We start from the raw sequence: 27,351 nt of genomic DNA on the forward strand, positions 1-27,351 counted from the left end.
GTCAAGTTGACTACCAAGATGAGCCATCACAAGGAGACTCCAGAAAGCATCATCAACATCACTTTGTTAATGATTAGGCTCAGCGAGAAGAAAGTCATGGATGAATCCTTGTGTCCCCCCCCCCATCCTCCCCTGTCCTCCCCATCCTCCCCATTAGCAAGCAGTGCATACTTCACATACTGTATTAGAGACAGCAGGGAAAGAAGGGTTGGTGGGGTTGGCAGGGAGGAACAACTTTGAATGGATGTGCTCTCTAGATGTAGGGAGAATAGTGGGGTACACCACTGACAATTCATGTTTAGACACAAAAGAGAGGTTTGTGACAGGATTATGAGTACAGAAGTCACAGGCCTGAAAGTCAGTGGTTATGGAGAACCTAGAGAGAGGAGGTGATGAAAAGGTATGGAGAAAACAGGATGCCTCTGTCTTGTAAATATGTGTCAGGGTCGATAGAGTCCACAGCAGTGAAGGTGATCAAAGCAAGATGACCCCCAAAGGGAGCATGAAACTTCCTGGGAAACTTTTGTGGTTATCTTCGACACCAAGAAATTCTCCATACAGGGTATGGACCTTGCAGATACTGAGTTCAATTTTATTAAGATGCTATTTCCTGAGTCTACCTTTACTAGAAGATGTTTTAAAGTCACACTACTAGGGAAAAGCACAAAACCACTCTCAGTACACATCCCATCCCATGTCCCTTCAGGAAGAACCTATTTCCTCCAGGGGATGTCACTTACCATTGCCATGTTTTTCGTGGGGCATTTGTCTGAGAAAGGCCATGAAGAATACTATTTAAAAATAATTTGGTGCTCAAAGACTCTGAACAAGTGCAGAGTTGAAAACTGAACAAACTCTTATTGAAGAAGTACTCAGAGCTTCTGTTATTGTATATCAAACCAGACAAGCTGTAAGATCGATCTAATCCATTGGTTCAGAGTTAGGCCTTAGAGCGGTGCTTGGTCAACAGCTTCCACAGAGATCCTACCTGTTTGGAGAGAAGTTCTTTACACAGCCGGTAAAGGGTAATGAACTTCCTGGCCAACAACCGGGCTTCAATGAATCCTTCTGCTACCAGCATAATCTCAGAGATCAGCTCAAAGTCTGGAACTACCATTGCACAGGGCCTGGATGCAGAAAGACAGAGGCTGAGAAACTGAGTTGAAGGAGAGACTGCAGGACAAGAGATGCTTGCTGTGACCATACAAAGAGCTGTCTTCAAGGGCAAAACTTCATGGAAAGACCTTTGCAATCACTCCATCTCGCACTTCTATGTCTGAGATGAGTTAACTAAGGATAAAGGGAGTGACCTCTTACCCCAGAGTGATGGATAATGTTAGTAGGAGTGAGGAAGAGTCAGGGATACAGCTCAGGTCTTGTGTCTTAAGGTCAATGTGCCTCATGCAAAGGCAAGGATTAACACAGCAAGCTGTCTAAAATTGGTTAGGAGCTAAGATCGGGGAACGTAGTCTCTCCCTGGGTGTCTGCTGGAATCAGAGAGTTTCTCATCTCCTTCTCCTCATGGTGAGGATGTCCTCCAGGTGGCCATGACTTATTTTGTATTTATTTGTATAGACATTTATTTAAGTTTCCAAAGCTAAGGACCAGGGTCAAGATTAGCGTCATCTTGACATTAGATAGAGTACACAAGAACACAGGAGAGCTGAGGTTTTCATCTCTATATAAGAATTTACTGTGGTCTTCTTTTCTCTGGCACTAGTGATATATTTTTTTAAAGTTTTAAGTGACTTGTCAAAGCTATTAATTTATTTGGTATGTCATGGGAACTTACAATTATTTAATTGTGTGTGCATGGGTTTGAACTCAGATATGGAGGACAGAAGTCAAGCTTGAATATGTTTCCTCAGAAGCCACCCATCTTGCTGAAACAATGCATTTCACTGGCTTGCAGCTCACTGATTCAGGTATGCTGACTGGCCAGCAAGCTCCAGGGAGATAGATACCTTCATTTTCTTCCTGGGTGCTGGAATGACTGGTACCACTCCCAGCTTTTAAGAAGTAGACCAAACTCAAGCCCTTATGCTTGTAACATGAGCACTTTACTGGCTGAGATATCTCCCTGTCAAGTCTCAATTGCATTTTTTTCCTGTGTTGTTAACATTTATTTTTCAAAGTAATTCAAGTACATATTGTCCTTTGAAATGTTTTGCACTACAGTCGGGATCGAAGAAGCCACCAGATATTTAGGTTCTCAAAATCACTTGGCAGTCTGAACATGAGGACATCAATGGTATTTAATGGGGCTGTGGAAAATTATGCTGCAGAAGGAAGATTAGCAAGTAACATGGGAAAATATTAATTAATGAAAGCAATATATTAAACAACATTGCCAGTTCTCAGCTTTAAAGAATAAATGCTGACACAGTGTGGGAAGAAAAATGACAAGAAATTACAGGATTGCCTCTAGGTAACAGGGCTAGGCTGAGAGGAGCCAAGGCTCTGGGTTCAAACTCCCATTCTGCTGTTATTTACCAGGGAATCCATCAATTTTCTCACAGTACATGGGGGAAATTAATAGTATCGATGTTACAGGGCCTTTGTGAAAATTAATGTAAAATAGATAGATGTTCATCTTACTATTATAAAAAATATCTTTCTCGGGGCTAGAGAGATGGGTTTGTACTTAAGATCATTTGCTATTCTGACAGAGGACCTGGGTTTCATTCCAAGCTCCCACATGGCCAGTAACAACCATCTGTAACTCTACTTCCGGAAGATACAATGTCCTTTATGGCCTTAGTGAGAAGCAGGCATTGTCTCAGAATTTTTATTGCTGCAACAAAACACCCAAAAGTAAGTTAGGGAGAAAAGCGTTTACTCAGCTTACACTTTCCCATTCCACTGCTGTTCATCACCAGAGGAGGTCGGGACAGGAACGCAAATGGCACAGGAACCTGGAGGCAAAGGTGATGCAGAGGCCGTGAAGGCATGCTGCTTATTGGCTTGCTTCTCGTGATTTGCTTGGCTTTCCTTTTTATTGAACCCAGGATAGCTCTACCCACCATGGGCTGGGTCCTCCCCTATTGATCACTAAGAAAATGCCTTATAGCTTTATCTCATGGTAGCATTTCCTCCACTGAGGCTTCTTCCTTTCTGATGATTCTAGCATGGATCAAGTTGACGCAAAAACCCAGCTGGTACAACATGTACGTGGTGCACATACATACATGCAGGCAAGATATTTATACACCTCAGATAAAAATAAATAACTCAAAACTATTGTTCTTATTTTTCTCATCTGTTTTCTATGTATATATTTTAGACTGCCAGAGTCTGAATAATTGTGCCCCCTAAGATTGTTATGGAACCCCTAAGTGTGATGAGATTGGGGAGTAGAGGTCATGAGCCTGAGACCGTTGGTCTGAGAGCAAGTTTGCTGGTTCTCTGCCACAGAGGAATACCTGAGGTGACCATCTCTTGAAACTTGGAAGTGAGCCATCCCAGAACTTGACCATCTGACCCTCTGAGACTTTGGACGTCTGGCTTCAAGCACCCTGTGAAGTGTCTACTGTTTAGGTCAGCTAGTTTACAGCAGCTTGAGATGACTTTAAATTAAAAGAGAAAACACAAAGAACAATTTTGGTTGAACCTGCCTGTATTATTGTTTGTCATACCTACCTTACTTAGTAAATATGGAAATGAACAGCCAACAGTGTAGTGTTCTGGGATGGTGAGTACAGCCTGCTAACATTTCAATGGTTTTTGTTTAAAGTAGGAGTTGCTTGAGTGAAGACACACCCACACTGGTGTGACAGAGAACTGCTACAATGGAGTGAGAGGCTGAGCCAGATGGGTGGTGGCACATAGTTACAATCCCAGCACTCAAGAGGCTGAGGCAAATGAATCACAGGTCCTAGGCCAGCCTGGGCTACACAGTAGGACTATGTCTTAAAGCAAGGAAGCAAGGAAGCAAGGAAGCAAGGAAGCAAGGAAGCAAGGAAGCAAGGAAGCAAGGAAGCAAGGAAGCAAGGAAGCAAGGAAGCAAGGAAGCAAGGAAGCAAGGAAGCAAGGAAGCAAGGAAGCAAGGAAGCAAGGAAGCAAGGAAGCAAGGAAGCAAGGAAGCAAGGAAGCAAGGAAGCAAAGAAGCAAGCAAGCAAGCGAACCCCCAAATCTGGGAGAGACTGGGGCAACTAGTGAGAAGTCTGTCAGGCTGACTGGGTACCATGAGGTGGACTCCACCTCCCCTGGAGAGGGCACTGTCCCCCAGCTGCCAAATGAGACAAACAGATTGTCACACTTCCCACTATCTCTCTAGGAAAAAGTTTAACAGAAGCTCCAAAAGCAGGAAACATCCTTCATTTCTCTCTTTGTCGGGCCAACTTCACTCGTCTGAAGAAAGAATGCAAACTCTAGCTCCTGCTAGCAAGGATCTTTATGTTTTCTTATCGAAATAAAATTAAAAAAAGATGTAAAAACATCGCCATACGCCCAGGCGACAAGGGTAAGGTAAAAGGGGTGTTTCCATGTGTCTTTACCAGGATGTAATTTGACACTGAGCTTTTTAGAAAGTAATTTGGCAATGTGTATCAAAAGCCTTAAAAATGTTCCCGCTCGTTAACTCTGTAATTCCACTCTGGGAAGCTAGCCAAACAAAATAATCATGCATACAGAAAAAAGATTTATATACAAAAAATGTACATTACAGAATTGTGTATGAATTTATTTTAAATGCTAGAAACATTTTTAATATGCAGCCATGAGGGGCCAATTAATTATACCATGAACCACATACTTGATGGAAAAATATGTAGCCATGGGATGAGATTTATTAAAAATACCCAATAGGAGAAAATATTTATGATAGGCTAGGGGATGAAAAATAAAGAATGGAATTGTATACAAGTAGCAAGTGTATATTGCAACTATATAAAATAAAATTAATATTATACATATGTGATATGTACGGGCTGCAATTAAACAAAGAATGATTTTACTAATTATGTCATTATAGTAAAAGTAGATCTTTAAAAATCTACTTTTGTTTTCCCTAATTAATTATTTTCATTAAATATATTTGATCATATTTTCCCTCTCCAACACTATAGGGCTTATGCACATATGAACAGACAGTGGCAGAACACATAAGGCCTGCACAGCTCCAAGCCAGACTAGGTCATAGGATAGAGAGAGGGAAACAGACTCAGGGTCCCACCCCAAACCATGAAGCTATTTGATATCTGAGGGCAAACAGAAGATTAATGGGGTATCAACTGGGGGGAAAGTCTGCTCTCTAAATGTTCCAAATTTTCTCTAATGTATAAACCACATTTTTAGTAGGAAAATGCAAGAAATTCCTCTTTGGGGAGTCCTTGTATAGAGACATACATACCTGAAAAGGGCCTTGAGGTTCTCTGGCAGTTCTGTGCGGCCAGCATAGCCTGGGTTCATGGTAATGAAGATGCCCACTGAAGGGTCAAGGCTAATCTCCTCTCCAAGGAAGCTGAACCTCTGCTTCTTGTCTCTGATTGCATCCTGGATGCTTTTTACCTGGTGGAGGATCAGAGGAAAAATGGATCCTTACATTTTAGTGGTGGTCAGTAACTAAAACTGGAAATCCAGACACACAACACAGGCAATTGTCCTATGGCCCCCCTGCATTGAAGGACAGGCATGGTGCTGGCATCTTGAAGCCTTTGCTGATGGCAGTAAGGAGTCTGGCTATCTACATCAACATTCCAACATTCATTACTTTGTGGTGACTAGAGAGAGAGAGAGAGAGAGAGAGAGAGAGAGAGAGAGAGAGAATGATTGTTCATGTGTGAGTGGAAAAGGCTATGGTGTTCTCAGCAGCACCAGGAGAGGGATCTTTTTGAGCTAGATGAGCCTCCATATATATGTATATGGAGAGAGAGAGGGAGTGACAGGGACAGGGACAGGGAGAGGGGGGCATGAGGGATGGGGTGCTAAGGATCAAACTCAGGGGCTTACACACGCCAGTGTTGTGCCTCCTGGCCTCATTCCTAGCTCTGAGTACTTTTTCTGCACAGAAAGCCATTCAAACATCATCAAGATACTTAGGGGGAACACTTCAACCCAACTCTTCTGCCTCATTATCATAAAGCAGAAGCACAGGGAGGCGAAGTTGTTTCCCACAGTTGCAGAGCCCGTCTGTGGGGCAGCAGGACTTGAATCCATGCCCCTTGTCCCATGGTGAGAATGCAGGTACCTGCCCTGCCCCCAAGGCTTGTTCCAATAGTGATGAAATCTATGTGGAAGAAAACAGCAGCATGTGTGGAATGTTTGAATGTGAACCTTGCTCCTGCAGCTGTGTTGATTATCTCAGCTTAAGCCATCTCTCCCCACATTGCATGTCTAGGGTGACATGATGAGTGAATGAAGTCTGAATGATTTTGTCTTCACAGATTGGAGAGTCTGGACTATGGGGAGGGGTGGCATGAGACAGAATGGCACAGGTTAGCTGAGACCTGATAAGGAGATTCCACTTCCTAATTGCCTCTGATGAAGCCAGGGGACTCTTGGCTGAAGCATTAAAGGGCTAGTAACCCCAAATCTTCAGGTGAGCGGAGAAACTCTGGACAGAAAGGTCAATGTATTGATAGACGTTGTAGGAGGTTAGGATGAGGGTGTTCCTGAGACCAAAGGGGAACCGATCTTCGGATGGAATCCTCCACCCCCAAAAGTTCCCCTTTGCCCTATAAAACCTCCAAGCCCTCCAGCCCCCACACTCCCTGCCCCTGCATCAGCACACACTTAGACTGCTGCCCTTCGTTGTTCTGATTAAAGGTCAACCTGCTTCTATAGACACCTGCCTCCTCTTCCTATTATCACCTCCACTACTCCCCATCTAACAAGTGTGACCTGGTTGGAGCTCCATTCTGGGTAGCTCTTACAGTGAGAAGAGCAACCAATGGAACTCAACTGAGTATGCTCTCCACTCTTCTTTGAAATACAGGCAAAAATCATCAGGAAGAAGATAAAAAGCACAGACCAGCAGGCTGACTTTGCTCAGTCAGAGGTCCCACAGCATCGCCGGGAATTTCTAGCTATGTGTGGGTCTGAGAAGCAAACCCTGAAGCTAAGAATGGGGCAGAGTTTTAAATGGACTTCCAGCATCTCTGTCAAGGATGGCTGCTAGAAAAGTCAAGGGTGTAGCCCTATTCTGCAGAGGGCTATGGAGTGTGTGTGTGTGTGTGTGTGTGTGTGTGTGTGTGTGTGTGCATATGAAGGTGGGAGAGAAAGGGAAGGGGGCACCATTGCCAAGATATATGGCAGTGATAGTTTGGCAATTAGGATTCAGCTCTTCCTCTGCGGTAACGTTCTAATGAGTGAATGTATTTGAGCTCACAGCAATTAGCAGGAACCTGAGGCTTTCCTATGAGCAGAATACCAATGTTACCCAGGCAAACCAACCTCCAGCAGCACCCTGAGCACTGGACACCCAGGCTGAACGCAGCTGATTCACTCTGGGCTCACAGCTCAGCCCTGCTCTACCTTGGAGCTCCTAGCTACCCTCAATATCTGAAAGTTAGGTGGCTGTAAATAAAGGCTGCTCCCTCCCTTCCTTCCTAGTCATTAAATCTATAAAATATACAGAGCACTTTCTTGGCTAGGGACAGGGAGGCAAGTTTAATTAGCGTTTACAAGCTGTTGTGCTACCTTTGGGTGAAGGCCAAGACTAGAGCATGGGACCCTCCTGCTGTTGGCTCTGACTCAGCAATCTCCACCCAAACATTGAAGCCCAGAAAGCCCACACTCAGCAGGAATTTATGACGGACTTTGGATTGGAGGCATCTGTGCTTTTGTGTAAAATGCTGTTGGGGGCTCTTGAGGGAGAAGACTGAGCAGGCTGGTGGATGTGGGTGATCATGCTGGAGCCTCTGTGTTGACAGGTGTTTCTCTTAGCCTGCTTCGTGCCAGGCAGGAGACCATGGCTATGACTTTCCTCACTGCCTCTGCAGCAACTGAGACTTTTAGGACAAATCTCAGGAATGTGACAGTAATCAGGATCCAAGGGGCCTAGATAAAGTCCAGAGGGTTGGGGGTACCAGGGGGGGACACAGTGCACAGGGAAGGTGAGGACTTAATGCAGGCCTTGCTCAGCAGAGGCGGCCAGGCCAACTCTGCACCCACATCTCTAAACTTGCATCACTTCTGGGGATTTTAAAGCCTTGGGAATAATAATAATAATAATAATAATAATAATAATAATAATATGATATTGTGAAGCACTTGAGCAGAACCAGCACTATTCTGAACCATGTACAGAAAGGGTCGCAGTCTCTGGAGATTGAGATGGGTGGTTTTAGACTCTATTTTGTAGGGGTGGAAGAAAGGTGGTTAAAAAACCCCATAAAACCATTCTGCTTTTAAGGTAGCATTGGGGGGATGAATAGAAACTATTATTCTTGGAACTTTTTAAAGCATCTAAAATTGGCTCAAAATAAAAAGTTAACCGGAAAAAAAAAAGATGGTTAATAACGAGCAGTTGCCAAGTGAGATAGATAGGCCAAATCTTAAAACCAAACAAGCTGAAAACAGGATGTATGCTTAGCCACTTCACCCAGAAGGGGCATGACCGGAGTCAAGCATGACCTCATCAGCCTCAGGCTGACATCAGTTAACTGATGATAGGTCCCTACATATTCTGAGACCCTAATAGACAGTCTGGTTGTTACGACTACCACAGAGAGTACTCACTAGGATCCTGTGGTATCACTTAGGTGACAGACTCTTTCTGCAAGTTTATTTGTATCTATTATGTACATGTCATCTGTTTTACTCTGAAAATAATGTCTATGACACATTATGAACATTTCCTATGACCAGGAAAAGATGTTCTTATCACCCATTAAAAACAAAGAAATGTAAATCTGTAAGGTTGATATGGTTCTCTACTGGGGACCATTTTCACCCATCTCCATGGGTGAATCTGGAGACATTCTCACAGCATGGAGGGAAGGACGCTGCAGGCATCTAGGTGGGTGGATATTCTACACTGCCCAGGACAGACTTTGGCAACAGACTGATCCTGGAAGTTGGCATTCTCAGAAGTCTGTCCTGTGTCCTCTGGCTCAGGCCTTGAATCTGTCATAGTGTATGACATATGCAAATTGGCTTATCTTTGAGCATGTGATAGAATTTAGGGAGGTCACAGGCTAACCCACGCTGTGTAAATATTCTCAGCTTTTCTCCCTACTCCTTTACCACACTCCTTCCATTCTAGGGATGTAACTCATTCTCTGGTTACTTTTTTATGAAGCCTTTGTCCAAATTCCATCCATTATTAAAATTCTGGCTGGATTCCACAATGATGGTGGAATGGAGTAGTGATGAAGGATGCCTTCAGGAAGAGCAACGCAGTCACTACTTTGTACATTTTGTCAGAGTTCTGTGTTCCTTTAGGATTAACATCTCTACAGAAGGTGCAACTTGGGGCATTCTCTTGGCTCTGAGGCTGGAGCATTTCTTCTATGCCTGGAGTCCTTGGAACTGTGCTGTAAATCCCTTGATAATAGATCTTCTGGTTTTTATGCATTTGGGGGAAGACAGAGCCTCATCAGCTAACCTTGAACTCAGTGTTAACTGGGATTTGCTGCCAGGCCTGGTTTGGATCTATCAGTTGCTAGGATGCTCCATGCCACAGCCCAGGATCCTATCAGTGCCTGTACCCACAAGTAGTAGGGACATCAGAGAATATGGGGGGAAGTTCAGGGGCTACAGGTTCAAGGTAATAAGTTGGACCTTGGTGGAATGTTTCCCAAGGCTCAGATAATCCAAGGTCTAGAGAACTGGCTGAGCCAGCAATGAGGAGATTCTGAAGAGAATTAAGCAGTATAATGCTTTTATTTTTAAAAAATAGCGAGTAATCTCTCTCGAAATTGCCACAATGAGGATTTTCCCAAATGGATATGCAATTCTGCTTGACCAACCTGACAGAGACATGAAAATATCCGGCAATGTAAACATTGGAGCATAATTACTTCTTCAGAAGTAGCTGGGATGAGGAGCAGAGAGGGGTGAGGAGGGTGGGGACAGCGGAGAACTGTCAGCAGCTGGCGCAGTTTCCAAACCAATATGCCAGCCAGGATGACTGTGTGAATAATTAAGCACAATTTTCTCCTTGGATGCTTATATGATTTTAAGTGTTACCAGCTCCAATTCTGCCTCAGCTGTCGTGAGACCACTTCCTCCTGGCTGTCTTTTAAGGGTGTGTCCCTAGGCTAGAATATGGCAGCATCAGAGAGTTCCAGGTTGAACATATTTTACTTAATTTTAGGAACAAAGGAGGATACTCCCTATACCGACCTTTCAACATAAGGTCATTTTGTTTTCTGGCTTTTGAGAAGTGGACCACAGTTATTGGGCACTCTTCCAATAGCTAGTGAATGGTTAGGGTTGATAAGATCATCTGGACATAGCCCAGCTAAGGATATGTGAGGCTTAGGTAGTATAGGCCTGTTTAAAGCAGGTGTGGACATTTACCCCTGTCCCATGGGTCACAGATATCTATTTCCAACTCTTATCCTCCTGTGTTAAAATGATGAGGACAGCAATCATCCTTACCACCACCACTACCACCATCACCATCATAGTAATCACACACCTTCATAATCATCACCTTCATCTCTAGAACCATAGGAATCATTATCACTATACTACCCTCATCATCATCACCAACCTTTATCAACATCATCAACAACACTTTCTTTACCATCAGCATCACCACTCACATAATCTCCAAAATCATCACCAGATTCATCATTACCTTCATCACTCCTACCACAAATACCACCACCATCACCATCACTAACACTAACACTACCATTGCCATTATCATCAGTTATATCATCATCACCATAGTGATGATGACTACTATCAGGATTATCACACTCATACTTGAGCATCTATGATCTATAGATCTTTCATTTAAATATTTTAGACATCAAATCTCTGAAAAATTATTATGAAAGAACTATGATTGGCTCAGTGAGCTTTCTGTGGGGCATGCTGAGAAGATTGCCTTTGAACACACAGGGAGACAGCCTGTGGCAAGCCACTAGCACTAAGCATCACCTTGAGACAACCATCAATGGAATTAGGCATCATGAGTATTCTGGCCTTAGTGGAATCATGAGTAGCAATGCCTGGCTGGTAAGAGCCAGAGATGTCCTCTAAACACTGTGGCAAGCAGCCAGAGGAGAGGGCACAGAAATCATGAATGCAGAGATGAGAGGAAGACATACAGATGAATGGAAATAGTAGGACGGCAGGCAAAGGGAACAGGAAGACAGATGTCTGCAGTGGGAGAAGTGGGAAGAGAAGCCCCAGGTACATGGGACAACAGAGAAAGTAGAGCCATGTCCAGGGAAAAGAAGAGAAAAGATAGTGTCTCTGCAGGTTTTCAGAGCCACTCAGAAGCTACCCAGGAAAGGGTTAGTACACAGAGAGATTCTACGGCACTGTTTGTGGTTCCAAGTGGTTCCAAAATGACCACCCAAGGGTGGAAACAACCAGAAGACATGCAATTTCTGGTATGATATGGTATGGTATGGATATGGTTTCGATTTGTCTCCAGGGGTTAATATATTGGAATTAAATCTTCATTATGAGACACTGAGAAGGAACTTGATCCAGCTATGGTAACTAGAGATCCAACTGTTAGGAGGTGGTTATGGTTAGACAAGGTTATTAGAGTCAGGGCTCATCATTGAATCTTGTGGTTTTGACAGCAAAAAGTCATTACCAGATGTATGTTCTTGAGAGTCCAGGAATGTGAGCCAAATGAACCCATTTTCTTTATATGCTGCCCAATTTCAGGTATTTCATTATAATCACAGAAAAAGATTAATAGAGTATCTTTCAAAAATATGAATATTCAGTTTCGGTTTAGGTAGTAGCAGGTTTCCATCTATACAAGGCAGAGGTGTGTTGATAAGTAGTTAACCCATTGGCTTCCCAGAGAAACAAGGCCTTCATATATAGAATGAGTTGGTGCCATGTGCTGTAGGTTTTGGAAGAAACAGTTACAGTGGTCACACCTAGGATTTTATGTCTATTAGGCATGCACTCTCCCATTCACCCACATCCTCAGCTCCAGTTTTTTGGTAGAAATACTTCCTTCCTAGGCCCTGTCAAGTCATGCAGAAATTAGTATACCAACTCACCAAGCAATGGCAGATGAGGCTGATGCAAGAGAGCTTTCAGGTCACACTTGGGCCTTGCACCCAGACCTTCACTGACTCCCACTGAGAAGAGCGAATCTAAAGGGAAAGTGCACTGTGCTTTGGGGAAGCCCCACTAAGGGACAGCTGGGGCAGGTGTCAGTGTTTATGGAGTAGCCTTTGGCAGATAAGAGAGCCCAAAGGACTGACTACTACAGAACGGGCAAGTGAAGGGCCTCTGAGGGTCCTGTGATGGCTCATGGCTCCCCGTGGCTGTTGAAGCCCAAGGGTATAGTGTTGTGAAATAGCCACTGGCAGAGGGTTGACCACTCCCCAGCTCTGCAGTTGCTTCAGTTCTCTGCTCAAAGCTCCACAGTTAGCCTCCAGTGACAGAGACAGCATGTTGGATGAGAAAGGTGACAGCTGGAGGTTATGTAGACAGAATCAGGCACTTACTCCGGTAAAGGGAATAGAGCTGCCTTGGCCAGTCCTTCCCATGTGGTTGCTCTGCCTGATGTTCCACCCCCACCCTTGTTCTTCCAACCCTTCTTCCATCCTGTATCCTTGCCAAAAAAGAAAAAAAATAAAAGCTCAGACCAGGTGAGTATTGTTCATATTTACAATTACACAGATCTACAGGGACCAGATCATAAACTTTCTCATAGCTGTAATAGCTGTAGACTCCCTTTCATTCTCTCCCCCACTTCTTTCTTTCTTTACTTTCTACTTCATATTTCCTCCTGTTCCTCTCCTTTCCCCTCCCTTCTTCTCTCTTCTCCTCTTTTATCCTCCTCCTTCTTTTTCTTTGTTTGTTTGTTTGTTTATTTGTTTATTTATTTTTTAGAAATAGTGCTACTTGTGTAATGCCCTAGAAATAAGCCAAAAGGGAGGACATTTCAGCTGTTTGCCTGTTTTGTATGCGGACACAAACCTGGAATTCAGCCTCTGCCTTTCCTCCTGTTTTCCTCTCTTTGTCCATGGGCCCCTAACCCTAATTCACAACCTCTCCAGCCAGCCTTTAGGGATTGGTTTTAAGATGGCATATTTCAGAGTCTTACTCTAAAGTATGGATATTCAGATCCATTCTAGAACACTGAAGTATTCACACCTGTCTCAAGTACTCATTTGGTTTAGAATTGGGTACCACCACTCACTTAAGTGACACTGTAGTCTTATACATAAATGAGTGGTTTGGGCTGAGAGTTGTGGGGCAAGTTGCTTACAGGCTTCTATAACAGATATAAGAGCTGAAACTGAAGCCCTGTTTTTACAGCAGTGTGCATGTTTTCAAGCAGCTGGGATCCACCTCCTTGGCTGATTCTTTATGCCCCTCTTTGAAGCAGGTAGAACAAATAATATCTGTTCCTGCTTTAGACACAGAGCAGGAGACTCTCCTAGTTAGAAATGGACATGCTTTGAGGGGTCATGGAGGGCAACTTGGAGGGAAAGGATGGAGAGAGGGGAATGGAATGGCAAGTAGGAGGAGGAAATGTTGCTGAGGAAGAAGGAAAACAACAGGCTATCAACTTCCATAAGGTCAGGCATGAAAACTGCAAGGCTCCCATTCCCTCCTAGTCCATACCTGGACAGCCACCACCGACAAGACCTCCACAGAGATTCGGTTAAACTCATCAAAACAGCCCCAGGCACCAGTCTGAGCCAGGCCTTTGTAGATGTTGCCACAGGACTGCAAGGAAACAGATAAAAGATTAAATGATGACAACATCTTAGAATCTTGTCCACAGTCATTTTCCAGCCTCTTTAATTATAGACACATCAGTCCCCTGAAACTTCAAGAACAATTACGTTTCTGAAGGTGATGGGTAACAATGCAAGTCATGGTATCAAACAAGCTTTCCACAATGCTGCAGTGAGAAACCCCTTTAAGATGTCATCAGGGTTTCTTCCGAAGCATTCTGGAACATTCAAAGTCCCAGGAAATGAATAAAAGATAGATTTTCTTACACAACATAGACAAATAGACCTGTTTGGGCTTTGGCACAACCTAATGGGAATCCAATGCCTGTATATTCAACCCAGGCCCAGCTGCACTCAGGTTTCCCAGCTGATGTGGAGCTGGGGATGTCAGCAACTGACAACAGTTAGAGGCAACGATGGGAAAATCTTGTCAAATGAGAGCAGGAAAAGAATTTCAAAGGGAAGATTGTATTTCTATCCTAAAATGAAAAGAAACTCTGGCATTAAAGAGGAGCTAGTGGGCAATGTGCCAGTGGTAAGGGAGTGGGTACAGGAGGCCATTGGCTACAGGATGCCTCTAAAATGCCAGGGATATGCAGTCATGGAAGTCCTGACATCTATCAAGAGGTGGTCCCTGCAAGGACTTGAGGGAAGGTGTTGGCAATAAGGTATACAAGTCAAATAGAATTGCTACAGAAGTATTGGTTCCCGTGAAGACTGCAGACTGCACTGTCACTGAGTCACAGAGCCCAGAGAGGAATGGGCCAGAGTACTCCAGTGTGATCAGTGAAGATGAGATGGCAGAACAGCAGCACATTCCAAGATGTGCTTTGTGGAATGCCAGATGTTCCTTGAGAGAAGGATTTTTGTTGTCAAGAAAGTTGGGAAACCACTACATTCCATAATCCACTTTTGCCAAGTTCTAAACATATACTATGGGCTGTGAAGGTAGATCAGTAGGAGAGCATGCATTTGTCTAATCTATAAAAGAATATATATATATATATATATATATATATATATATATACACACACACACACATATGTATATGTATATATATATAGTGTGTGTATGTATGTATGTATATACATATATATGTATATAATATATATATATATATCCCTCTCATCTTCTTTCTCCTTCTACACAAACATGCACACACAAACATACATACCCATACACATATGCATGTATACACTTTAAATTTCTGAAACAAGATTAATTTGTTACATGGCTGCAATTCCTTTTTCCTCGTATAACCCGTGATCTTCTCAGAATATACTCCAACAAAATGGGAGCAGTGAGAAAGCAAAAGGAGGCAGACAGACAGAACCTGAACAACTAGTTCCCGGAAGAAAGGGCTTCAGCATCCACCCTGCAGTGCATACTCGTGTCTGTGTGCTGACGAGAGGGGAAGGCTGTCCAGGAGGATAAAAGATTATGGAAGAAAAACAAGCAAAATAATGATGTGCCCGGAGAAAAGTAAAGGTGCCATTTGGGATGGAAAATTGATTACTAAGGAAAGTCTTAGTAACGGAAAGCCTTGAATTTATTACAAGGAGTCTTTAGAGGTTTGCATGAGAGACGATGATTAAGGCAACATTTTCTCAGAATCAGTCAGACAGTTACCTAGGCAAGGTTAGATGTAGGACAGAGTTTAAAGAGATCAGGAAAATATACCACAAGTCATATTAAACCCCAGGACTCTCAAACTCAGATGGAAAAGGCAAACATAAGAGAACCAAAAAGATCAGCAGTTGCCAGATGTTTTGAGGGAAGGGGTAGGAGGTAGGGGAGAGAATGAGACCCAGGTAGAGCAGAGGTAGAAAAGCTACTTACTGCACATGGTACTGTGACATTGGGTAGATGACATTACACACCTCCCTGAACCTATAGAACTGTATGTTCAATTGTTCTTCCAATCAGTGAATCGCAACATAGTCTTAGACTTCACTTTAGAGCAGTGTATTGACCCTGTTTGTGATACATTAACCTGTTGTCTTAGTTAGGATTATTGTAGGTGTGATGAAACACTGATGAAAAAGCAAGCTGGAGAGGAAAGGGGCTATTTGGCTTACACTTCCACAGCCTTGTTTATCACTGAAGGAAGTCAGGACAGGAACTTAAGCAGGGCAGGATGCTGGAGGCAGGAGCTGATGCAGAGACCATGAGAAATGCTGCTTACTGGCTTGCTCAGGCTGCTTTCTTATAGTACCCAGGATCACCGGCTGAGGCACCACGCACAATGAGCTGGGCCCTTCCACATCAGTTACTAATTGAGAAAATGCCCAATTAGTTTGCCTACAATCTGATCTTACGGAGGGAGGCATATTCTCAATTGAGTCTTCATCCTCTCCAGTGACTTTAGCTGTGCCAGGTTACTACACAAAGCACCTATAATTTAATTTGATATAATTTATAGGGGGCATGTGTGGGGAAGGGAGAGTACATGGGGGTGCTGTGTACCAGTTGTAATCCAAATTCGAAAATGCTCTACAAAGAAAACTACTAATAAAATAAACAAAAACGTGTTGTTCTTCTCATCTATTCATCTAACAAATACTAATTGAGAAGGTACTGTCTGCTAGATAATGCTTTGGGACATGAGGAATCAACAGTTCACAGGATAGAAAAGCAAGGCCTTTCTGGGGCTGACATTCTTGTGAGAAAAAAAGACAATGAACAAGAGCACACACATCAAATGGGGAGAGAGTCAAACTGTAGTCAGAATGAGGATGGCATGACAGCTTTAGAGATAGTAGTTAGAGATGTCTCCAGGAGAAGGAGGGGATATCAGGCATTGAGCATTATTCTCTCTATAGGTTGAGACTGTTACCTATCATCTATGTATTTATGTGTATATGTATGTATGTATGTATGTATGTATGTATCTATCTATCTATCTATACATGCATGTACCTATCTATACACGCATGTATGTATATATGTATGTATTATTTATCTATCTATCTTTCTATCTATCTATCTATCTATCTATCCATCCATCCATCTATTTATCCTTCTATCCACACACCCATCTTTTTATTTACGTAAGTATGTTAAGTATGTATGTATGTATGTATGTATGTATGTATGTATTCATGTAGGTGTATAACTGTATATATCAACCTGAAAAACACCATGGACCCTAAGTTAGAAATTCAGGAACCAAATCATATGCCTAACATAGTGGTTTGAAAGCATTTAAAGTTTTATCCCTTTTATGAACTATAGACAATACATAAAGTCTTAAAGGGATTTCCACAGTGTTCTAATCTCGTTATTCCCTGAGGACCAGCAGCAGAAACCATGTTATTATACCACTTGCTCACTGTACACATCTCTTGGTGTCATTGGTAAGTAGAAGCATCACCTGGCCATGAGGCAACTCTCTTGACCTGGAATCAGGACAGGTCACAGCAAAAGGATGAAAGTGGAGGATGGTGAAGGGGAAATCCATGGTGGTGACTGATTTGCACTGGGGAACTGAGGGTGTAAACGGGCAGGGTGATTGAAGTTTCCATCTGAGTGATGGGGTGAGAAACATGATAGGGAAAAGTGGCAAGCTCCTTCCAAGGTGGGGAAGACCCACTGTACCAGAAACTGTGTGTGTAATTGGAGCCAGGACTAGAATATGGGTGAAGACAGATGTGGAGTCATCAGAAGTTAAAATGGAAATTCTGCAAAAGGACTAGCATATGGGATGGGGAGAACAGGAGAGGTGGAAAAATGGCACTGGGGAAGCAGAGGGAGTCAGAAGTCTTGAGACACAGTCATGACTCTTATAGGAGGCTGGCTCTCCTATGGTTCAGAAATCATTCTAAATATTCTTGTCCTCAAAGACATTGGGTGATTCTGTAGTGGCTTCTGTATTAAGGTCAAAGGGAAATTACTGCTGCTGTAATATGAGGTGTACATGCCGTTCTGAAATAAATGGCCATGCAAGGTTACTTCTGCCTGCAAATAGGACCATTATATCATCAGAAAGAGCTCCTCTTAACAAGTCCTAGGAGCAGAAAGTGAGTACCAGGGTAGGACAGGTGGTTGTGCTGAGCCATTTCTGACTCTGGGTGAGACTATCATTGTCCCAGGGCTAGGCTTTTGCTAACCATGGTAAAGTAAGTCTGACTACAATTATTCCAGGACACTGCATCGTTGAAACACTGCCTGACAGTCCATGTGCAGAACTTGCACATAAAAGCAACTGTTAAATGACTCTGTGCAAAGTTTCTCTTGGATGTTTTACCCATTTGAGCTCTGCTACAGTGTTCTAATAAGCTCTATGACTTGATTCTGATGTCGGTGAATTCATTTATAGCTCATATGTCACCAACTTGTCAAATTTCATCCCTGGGAAGACCAATAGGTCTTCTCAGTGTTAATTGGCAGTGTTTTGGGACTCTGTCTAGCTTTGCAAGTATTCCATTTTCCCTCTCTCCACATTTCCATACTGTTCTAGGACCATCCAGGCCCTGCACTTATGTTCCTGGAGTTGGTGGGCTGGTGTCCTGATGGAATTCCTGCGACAGAAGTGCAGGAGGACACCACCTACAACTCTAGCCCTCCCTTCTAATGCCTTCATCAACCCTTCACCATGATTCTTAGCTCATCATTTGGCTTTGCTTCATTATTTCTTTCCCCTTTCACTGTCTTTGTGTTCAGGTTCTCTTTTTTCCTACACTTGATCTTAGCCAAAAGGCTGAGAAGCGATTCTCTCTCTTCCTGTCTGAAGAACTGCAACTTTCTCTCCAATATCCTCTCCACCTGTCTCTGCTCATGTGGACCCCCACAATGGCTTCCTGGCATGCCTCTCCTTTCCTGCTATTCTGAAGCCCACAGATTTTTCAGTAGCCCACTGCTTGAAGGGCCTATGGTCCTTGACATCCATACTCCATCCCCATGACCCTCTTTACATCCCCCAATGATCTGTAAGACTGCTTGGCTACTACACTATTCTTAATTCTAGTCTCTACTCTGGAGCAATGTAAGCAGACTCTATTATTGTTAGGATCATAACAGACATCAAAATGCATGACAGCTATACCTACCTCTCATTCCTTTCTCTCATCACTCCAGCCAGTCTAGGAGAGAAGCTCAGGAGTGAAGCAGATGAGGGCTGGGGTAGGAATGTTGTCAGCTTACAACTAGATCCTGGTTTTAAAGCTAGCTTTAGACCATGCTATATTAACGTGTTATACCCCAGGACTCAAACAGCCTTGGGTCTCATGAGCTCCTCAATGTGTTTCCTCACCAGCAACCACTGTGTCTGTCCTCTTGTTCTGGAATATTCTGAGGCCTAGAGTTTATAGGTTACTCATTCGTGCCCAGGATTGTGACATTTCAGCATAAACAATTAGTCTTATTATCAATTAGTCCATAAATGTCTTGTTCCTCCAGATAGACTGGGGTATATTCAACCTATGCATATACCTATCATCTTTCAATTATTGATCTGCATGTTCTACCTATCTATTCATCTATATTATCCAAAGGGTCCCCCCAGGGCCCTCCCCTGTTCCTTCTGTGTCCTCACTGAAAATCATAGTTCCATGCCCACTCTTGACTTAGCTGGCTGCGGGTTTTTCCAGCAGGCTTGAGTTTAAACAGGAGTCTTAGTATTCTTAGACACTGGTAAACACATTTAGGTTATTTCTCAAATCTGAAGAAACTGGCTCCAGTAATGAGGAAAATTTCTTAAACATCATAAGAGCCACATCTACTGACCTGCGGCTGAGGAGATTCCTAGACAGAATATCTCAGCCTGTCACAGTTCATCTTCAGAGATACGTCTCAGTACCCTACACATTCCTCTACTAAGTGTTTTGCATGGATCTCCCTGATATCTAGTCTTTCTGCCCTTCCTTTTCTTCCTTTCCCTGATCACCTGACCTCCTCTTCTGCTGGAGATTAAACCCAGAGGTTTATGGGTTTCTGCATGCTAAGTAAGCATTCTCTCACCAAGTGACACCCTAGTCTTTTATCTTTCTTTGGAATCTTAACCAGCCCTATCTTCGGGTGGCCAAGGACACCCCCCGGTGGAAACTCCCTTGTGGCTACTTTTGGAGCATCTCCAGCTGCAGTTCTGCAAGATGAAACCTCATTTGTTTTGGTCTCTTCCCAAATGTCCCACATATTCTCAGCAATGACAGTAACCAATAAACCAACTTACTTTGTTCCTGGAGCGTTCTATGATAAAATTTAGTTTCCAAACAGCTGGACAGTAAAGGAGAAAGGCTTGCAGAAGCAGTTTAGCGAAGCTATCTGATTACAATGATGTTTGATGCATAGGAAATGAACACCTTCATTTTGGGCTATCATTAGTCTCCTATTGATACTGCCCCAGTTCATGTCTGGTCTGGACTCAAAGATTGAAAATTAAGGGACAGCCCAGGTGAGCCAAGGACAAATTTTCTTCTACCCTGTACTTTTAGAGCAATCAGTGGGTTTAGGGACAATTGAATTTGAAATAATTGTGGTAAGTGGCCTTTATGATCCCTGGCCCTGGAGTCAGCTCCTCTCTTTCTGTTTGCTGTGCTTGGTTTGACTTTGAAGAAATCTGCTGATTTTCCGGCATGAAAACACACGCCTTCTACGTTCCAATGAGTGTATCTTCCACAATGCTTCCCTTGGGAGAGTTACTTATATCAGCAATCCTGCCAATAATTAACTATAGAAGAATCTAGAAGCTCAAAATAATCCTTAAGGCTGAGCTTATTTCTTTAAAGAGGAAGAGAAAAACTTCTTCCAGCCTTGAAAAGAAACATTATCTTAATGTATTCATCAATAAAAACAGCTGTGCTCAGATTTAGAGGCAGTGGCTCAGGGAAGGATCAGATGCAGGTCTGGATGCCCCTTCTGTTTGTTTGCTATGAGAAAACATGGCTTTCCAGGACTCTGTAACTTGTACACAGAAAGGGTATATACTAAAGTTAACCATGCCAGTTCCAGAAAGTGAGTGTTGCCTAAAGAATCATGGTTCGGTAACTGCAGTCTCTAAAATTATTTCTACATTAAATGTATTTCAAACATGAAATTTTATGTGATGTATTTCACATAACTATTTTCTACTCTGAAACTTTCACATTATCTGTTTATTCTCTTTACAAGATAAACATAAGGCATCTTATTAAAACATATAGTATGAGAAAACCCCTGTCTAGAGGCAGTGGGGCAAGCTGTTATTATGTATCTTTAAAATGAGTTTTTATTCATTTGCGAGTAGAATGTCTATATTTGAAAGTGACCTCATGGGCCTTTTGTTTCTCTGGCTTTTCTCCAGGACACAAACTAGAACACATTAGTTGTTTGAAGGAAATGAAGTACATAGTCTTTGTACTGCCTTTGGCAGGCTTCTCTTGCAGAGTAGTGGCTGATCTCTTCTGTTTACAGGATTCTCATCTGCCTTTGAATGATATCCTAGGAGAATGCCCCTCTTTACAGAGGAGCTCAAATAAAACCATCACCCAGAGATAGGTGTTTTCATCACAGCTACTCATAAGTCTTTCTGCCCTTCCACCTGATAGTAAATTTAGGACTTTGGGGTGTTGCTTGGTATCATCATTTTACAGACAACAAGAGAAACACCACCTTGTCAAATAATCCATTCGTTCACAAAGTTCATTAGTGGAGTCAGAATGTTTCGAGAGTGGTGCCTCTTGATTGCATAAGAGGTTGACAGGAGGCCAATAAGGGTTAAAGCAACCTTAAGTCTACTATGAAAGAGTCAGGAGAAATCTGTCTGGACTCTGTATCTCATGGGAAAGTAGGACCAACAAAGTATGGATAAACCATGCCCCTGATCTGATCTGCCACCCAAGTCCCAGTCTCTCCATAAGATGAGCAAGCTCATACCTTGTAGTCCATCTGCTCAGAACAGTTAAACACATAGACCATGATGCCGAGTGCTCTGCCCAGGTCCTTGGTGGTCTCTGTCTTGCCTGTGCCTGCAGGTCCTGCTGGAGCCCCACTCATGGTCAAGTGTAGAGACTGGGTGAGAGTGATGTAGCACCTGCAAACATAGGAGGGAGAGTTCTTTTAATTGTGCCATTGATGGCCCTGCTGGGTATCAGAGAGATGGAAGTTCAAGGAGAGGTGGGCCTGACTTACCATCTACAAAGGAAAGAAAGCCCAGAACATCTTCCCTGTCTGTTCCCCACAGAGCCTGAACTTCCCAGGGAACAACCCGATCTCGACTGCCTCCTGTTTGTGCACTGTGTAAAGATTATCTTTGTGTTATTCAAAATTCTAGCTTCTCTGCTAGTTTCTCTCATGTCTTATTGAAATCCAGGCATGGCATTGTAATGCTTATTCCAAATATCTCCTGTTTCAAGTTTGTGTAAACAATGAGTACCATTCTCTGTCTTTTCAATAAAAGCTGATCAGCCAGTGACTAGGCAGAAGAGAGAATTGGGTGGGACTTCTGCCAAACAGGGGAGAGGGAGAGAGAAAAGAGTAAGGGGGAGTTAGCTACTAGGAGGGCAAGAAAATTCAACTGAAGCCCAGAGAGCCAGACCAAAACTAAAATGTAAGTATCTTGGGGACTTTGGCTGGGAGGTAGTCAGATTATCTTAGAGGATTAAAATAGATCAATGACTTCCCAGGTACTGTGCAGTAAAGCTTGATTAAATAAATCTGCCTCAGTCTTAATCATTTGTGACCTTGCAGGGGGTAGAGAAAAACTACTATGTACCTTTTAAAATTACCATCACAACCTTCCTGTAGGGCACTGTGGCCCCTTGCTGGCCCATCTTAACCTTGACCACATCTTCTGCTCTAGCTGCATTCATTTCTCAATGCTTTGATGCTCTCTCCCAAAGTACACCAAGCTTTGTAGAGCAACACTTGCTTTCCAGGTGCTCTGAGACTATGTTGGCCTTCTCCTCCCCAGCCAAGCAACCCATTTGAGCCTACCTATCTGATTTACCATTCCTGTCTGTCTAGGCAATGGCTAGTAACTCCTGGCTAGGGATAGACATTAGTCCATACATTAAATATTCTCAGCCCCCGCAGGACTGTCATGAGTGAGAAGAAGCTGCTTAGCTGAGCTCCTGTTCCCCTTTCTCCACTCTAATGCCCACCATGTAGATCACACAGATTTCTCACATCTGTGTTGGTAAGAGTTATGAAGCACAACTTTCTTGTTCATTGTTTTACCTTCAGAACCCAGCACAGCTCTAGGCACATATAAGCCTTCAGTGACTCTTTAGGAAGAACATTAATGACTCCACCAGTAAACTGATAATCATTCAATTTAGTGTTACTATCTTCACCAATGACAATCAGGTAAAATCAGCTTTAGGATTAATAATACGGTTGGATCTAAGGAGATGGCTCAGTGGGTAAAGTGCTTATGCTGCTCAAGTAAGAGGACCCAAGTACAGATCTTCAGCTCCCATGTGAAATATGGGTGTTGGTGAGACATGCCTATATTCCCAGGACTGGGTAGTATGTGCATGTACATGTGTGTGTTGGGTATAGAGGTGGAGACATAGTATCCTTCATACTCACTGGACAGCCAGTGTGGCTGAAATGGTGTGCTTCAGGTTCATTCAGTAAGAGAGACCTTGTCACAAAAATAAGGGGACAATGTTTACCCAATGACATATGGACCCAAATACACATACACCACATATATACACACACACACATGCACACACACACACAAATACACACATACCCAACATACTACACATTCACACACTATACATGTATACACAACACCACACACACAAATACACACACCCAACATACTGCAAATACACACATTCCCACTTCACACACTATACATGTATGTATACACAATAGTACATACACATACCACACTCCACCTACATACCCACTAATCACACAATTATTTAAGGTATTCCAAGTATTCATAGTTTTCACAGTTCCATTTTGTTGTGCTCATTGGATAAAAAGCCCAGAAAAGATGCATTACCTAGGATGTTTATAATACAGAATATGGCCATAACAAATGTTGGCAAGGATTCAAGAGAAAGGGGAGATTCATATATTGCTGGTAGGAATGTTACATGGTGCAGTCACTTTGAAAGACAGGCTAAAAGTTTCTTCAAAAGAAGGGCTTTTCATATAATTCAGAAATTCCCTTCCTTGTAGATTCCCCACTCATTTATAGAACTCAATCATGGTCACAATATTCATATCAATAAAACTAAGTGAAACCCAAATGCCCATCCACAGTGGATAGATAAATGAAATGCAATATCCATGCATCAGAACACTCCTGGGCAGTAGGAAGGAAATGGAGGTGCAAACATAGCACAAAACAGATGAGTCTTCATTGCCATGCTCCACAAGGGGAAGAAGACAGGGAAAAAGATTGCATGAAACATCTAGAAATGAATGATAGAGATAGCCACCAAATCAGTGGCTGCCAGGGGAGGGGCTGGGGTGGGAGCAGGGATTTACCACAATACCATAAAAGATATGTTCAATTGAATTGCACCCTTTAAGACACTAAAAATATTCCTCAAGAAGTCTGTTAAGTTGTACCAAAGGTCTAACTTTTCCATACCTAGTGAATCAATACAGACTCTACTCATGATCTCAGTCCGATGGAAGCAGTGTCCAGTATTATCTGCTTGATTTGATATCTGATGCTTCAGGGTGACTGAATTCAGGGTAATTTGAATTAAGAATTGGCTTATTATGTAGAAGATAGACAAAACATTTTCATTGGTCTCACTTCTTATTCTATGACAATTTCATACATGTATATAGTACATTCTATTTCCTCCCATTCCATCTTCTCTCTCTCTCTCTCTCTCTCTCTCTCTCTCTCTCTCTCTCTCTCTCTCTCACACACACACACACACACACACACACACACACACACACACACACACCTGTCCCTTTTCCCTCTAGGTCCCCTTATCACAGTCATAGCTTTTTGTTTTGTGACCCACTGGTTTTAACCAGGACTACATTTCTAAACAATTTTAGTAATTAAAAATGATGCTCTATATCCACGAGTATAGGGATAGCACAAAATGGATTGGGGGAAAAAAAAGACACAAAGTTGGTAGTGGGTTAGGGAGGTAAGGAGTGGGTTTTGGAGGAGCTAAAGGGAAGAGTTGGGGTGAATATGATCAAAATATATTGAATGGAATTATTAATAAAATATTAAAAATGATGTGCCAGATATGAAGAAGTTATTCTTCAGAAAAACAAATGCAAAGCTGCCCTCCAATATTTGTGAACACAGTGAACTGGGGGGAATGTAGTTAGAGGACGATCCATATAAAAGGGACAGAGACTTTAACAGGTTCCAATACCTCACCATGAAAGGCAGCATGAAGAGAAAAAAAATGGCATCCACTTCAATCTAGAACAAATTTTCTTTTTTTTTTTATTATAATATTTACATTTTAATGCCTCATATTTACCATAAATACAATTCCGCATCTGTTTAGGTTATAAAGTCCTTTCTGTCTAGGGTGCACTTTCTCTTTGCTTATACAATCTAGGAAGTGTCTCTCTCAAAATAGGATGGGAAGAAATGGCACAAACATCCCAACTATCCCTGAGGCAATCTCTCTAGCCTAACAAGCATCGTGCCGGTAACTAGACTGGAGTGGTAATGACAGAGGCACATGATTTCTGTGTCTCACGTATGAAAAGAAATGCCAGAAGTGACATAGAAAGCCCAAAATACTTGTAACTAAAGTGCATAGAATTTCTAAATCTGGGAATTAAATGGGAAAAATGAAAGATAAATATGTAAAAAGTTCCATACTCACAAAAGAAATTAAGATAATTTAAGTCAAGAAAAAACAACACAAAACAAAACAAGACAAAAAAAAAAAAAACCAAACCAATAATACCCAAGCATCAAGTGTTGATAAAATGATATATTAGACTGCATCAAAATTTGAGACATTTGAACTTCAAAAGATGCTATGAAGAAAATGAAAAGATACACCATAGACTAGGATATCATGTCTGGAAGCATAGACGTAATATTTGCATGCAGAGCCTGCAATGACTTTTCACAGCTCCGTAAGAACACAAACAGATGTTATTGTACTGAAGAAGAAACTTGAACACTACAATGCACATGATAAACGTGGCTTGACATTTTTAAGCAATTGGAAAATGCAAACTATGAGCTGGGTGAGCGAGCCCTCCACACTGACCACCATGGCTGCAAGTCAGTCAACAATGACTACCATCATCAAAGATTCAGAGAAATGGGGATGCTCACTCGGTGATGGTGAGAGTCTAAAATAATACATCCATTTTGGAAAACAATTAGGAAGTTTCTCAAAGTCAAGCAGGAAAGAACATATGACATAATAGGTCCCCATCCAAGCAAAACCCACATCTACAACCCAGACTTGCATGAAAAATGTTCATATTAGTGTTGTGATAATGTCCACAAGTAGAGACAGTCCAAGTGTCTGCCACTGCCCAAATGCACAGACTATTGTGTGTCCATGGGGTTCCAGCCCTGAGGTCTTTTTTGTTTAGGGCTGAGAGATAATCATGCTCCTGCCAGATGGACAGTTTCCAGGTTTGAATAATACTTCCTCTTTCCTTTAAATTTTAATTTGGGCTGCTATTACTTGTAATTAAAAATGTTTTGATGAAACAATATTTTTACTCACTGTTCTCAACAGTCAAAACATTTACCGAAGAACTCAAAGAGGTTAAATAAAAAGCAAAATTAAACAATCTAGTAAAAGATATAAGTAAATATTATCTTTCTTTTTGGATATGGACTTTCTAAACCTAAGAGTAATTTATAAAGAACCTGCATGGTGACAGTTTAACCCTCAGTGGAAGAAAATCCAATCTCCAATCAACACACTACTCTGAAGAAGCTTGGAAGTAATTAAGGCCCAAACCCAAAGGAGATATAGTGTGACCAGCAAAATGAATTGGGACATTAAAGCAATACATAAAGCTATTTAATGTACCCTGCAATGAACACTTTCAGAAACCAGGGAGAGCAGGGACATTAATTTTCAACAAACAAAACCAACAGGGTACTGGAGAAATAGCTCAGTGGCTACAGTAACCTGATGCTCTTCCAGGAGACCGGAAATAGGATCGCAGCATGCATGTTACGTCATAGGACTTACAGCCACTTGTAACTCCAGCTCCAAGGGATCTGACACCCACTTCAGGACTCCATGAGCACTCACCCATACATGTTTGTGCGCCTGCACATGCACAGATGATGAAATGAAAGTTTGTGCCATTTGTTTATTTTCATCGTTATCATCTCAGAACAAATGGTAAGAACCTTGGGAGAACATTCAGAGGTGTTCATGAGACTTTATTGTTATAACTGAATGCTCCCACCACAAGGTTACATTACATAAACTATGGGACACTTGGAAGCAGACTGTGATTGCACTCCTGAAGTATTTTAGAACACCCCAAGAATATACATCCAGTTATTGCATGGATGTCACCTGCGGAGATGTGAACAGATGTCTACCCACCCAGTGACACTCCAGTGACAGACCATACACAGTGTTACTA

At 42.3% G+C, this 27,351-nt stretch overlaps 1 protein-coding gene across 11 annotated transcripts in view; it reads right to left on the reverse strand.

The window, feature by feature from the left end:
• Nucleotides 1-27,351, reverse strand: part of Dnah9 (dynein, axonemal, heavy chain 9) — a 337,258-nt gene that overhangs the window by 207,952 nt on the left and 101,955 nt on the right. For all 11 annotated transcript variants that reach the window (XR_003949434.1, XM_006533213.4, XM_017314522.2 and 8 more), the window contains 4 exons: nt 21,694-21,850; nt 13,726-13,830; nt 5,351-5,508; nt 989-1,127 (listed from right to left, as the gene is read on the reverse strand). Coding sequence is in view for 10 of the 11 variants with exons in the window: in XM_006533213.4 (XP_006533276.1) it covers nt 989-1,127; nt 5,351-5,508; nt 13,726-13,830; nt 21,694-21,850 (559 nt within the window). In the remaining variant the exon portion in view is untranslated. The remainder of the gene's footprint in view (nt 1-988; nt 1,128-5,350; nt 5,509-13,725; nt 13,831-21,693; nt 21,851-27,351) is intronic.

The sequence above is a fragment of the Mus musculus genome, chromosome 11 (genome assembly GCF_000001635.26).
Source record: "Mus musculus strain C57BL/6J chromosome 11, GRCm38.p6 C57BL/6J".
Taxonomy (NCBI): domain Eukaryota; kingdom Metazoa; phylum Chordata; class Mammalia; order Rodentia; family Muridae; genus Mus; species Mus musculus.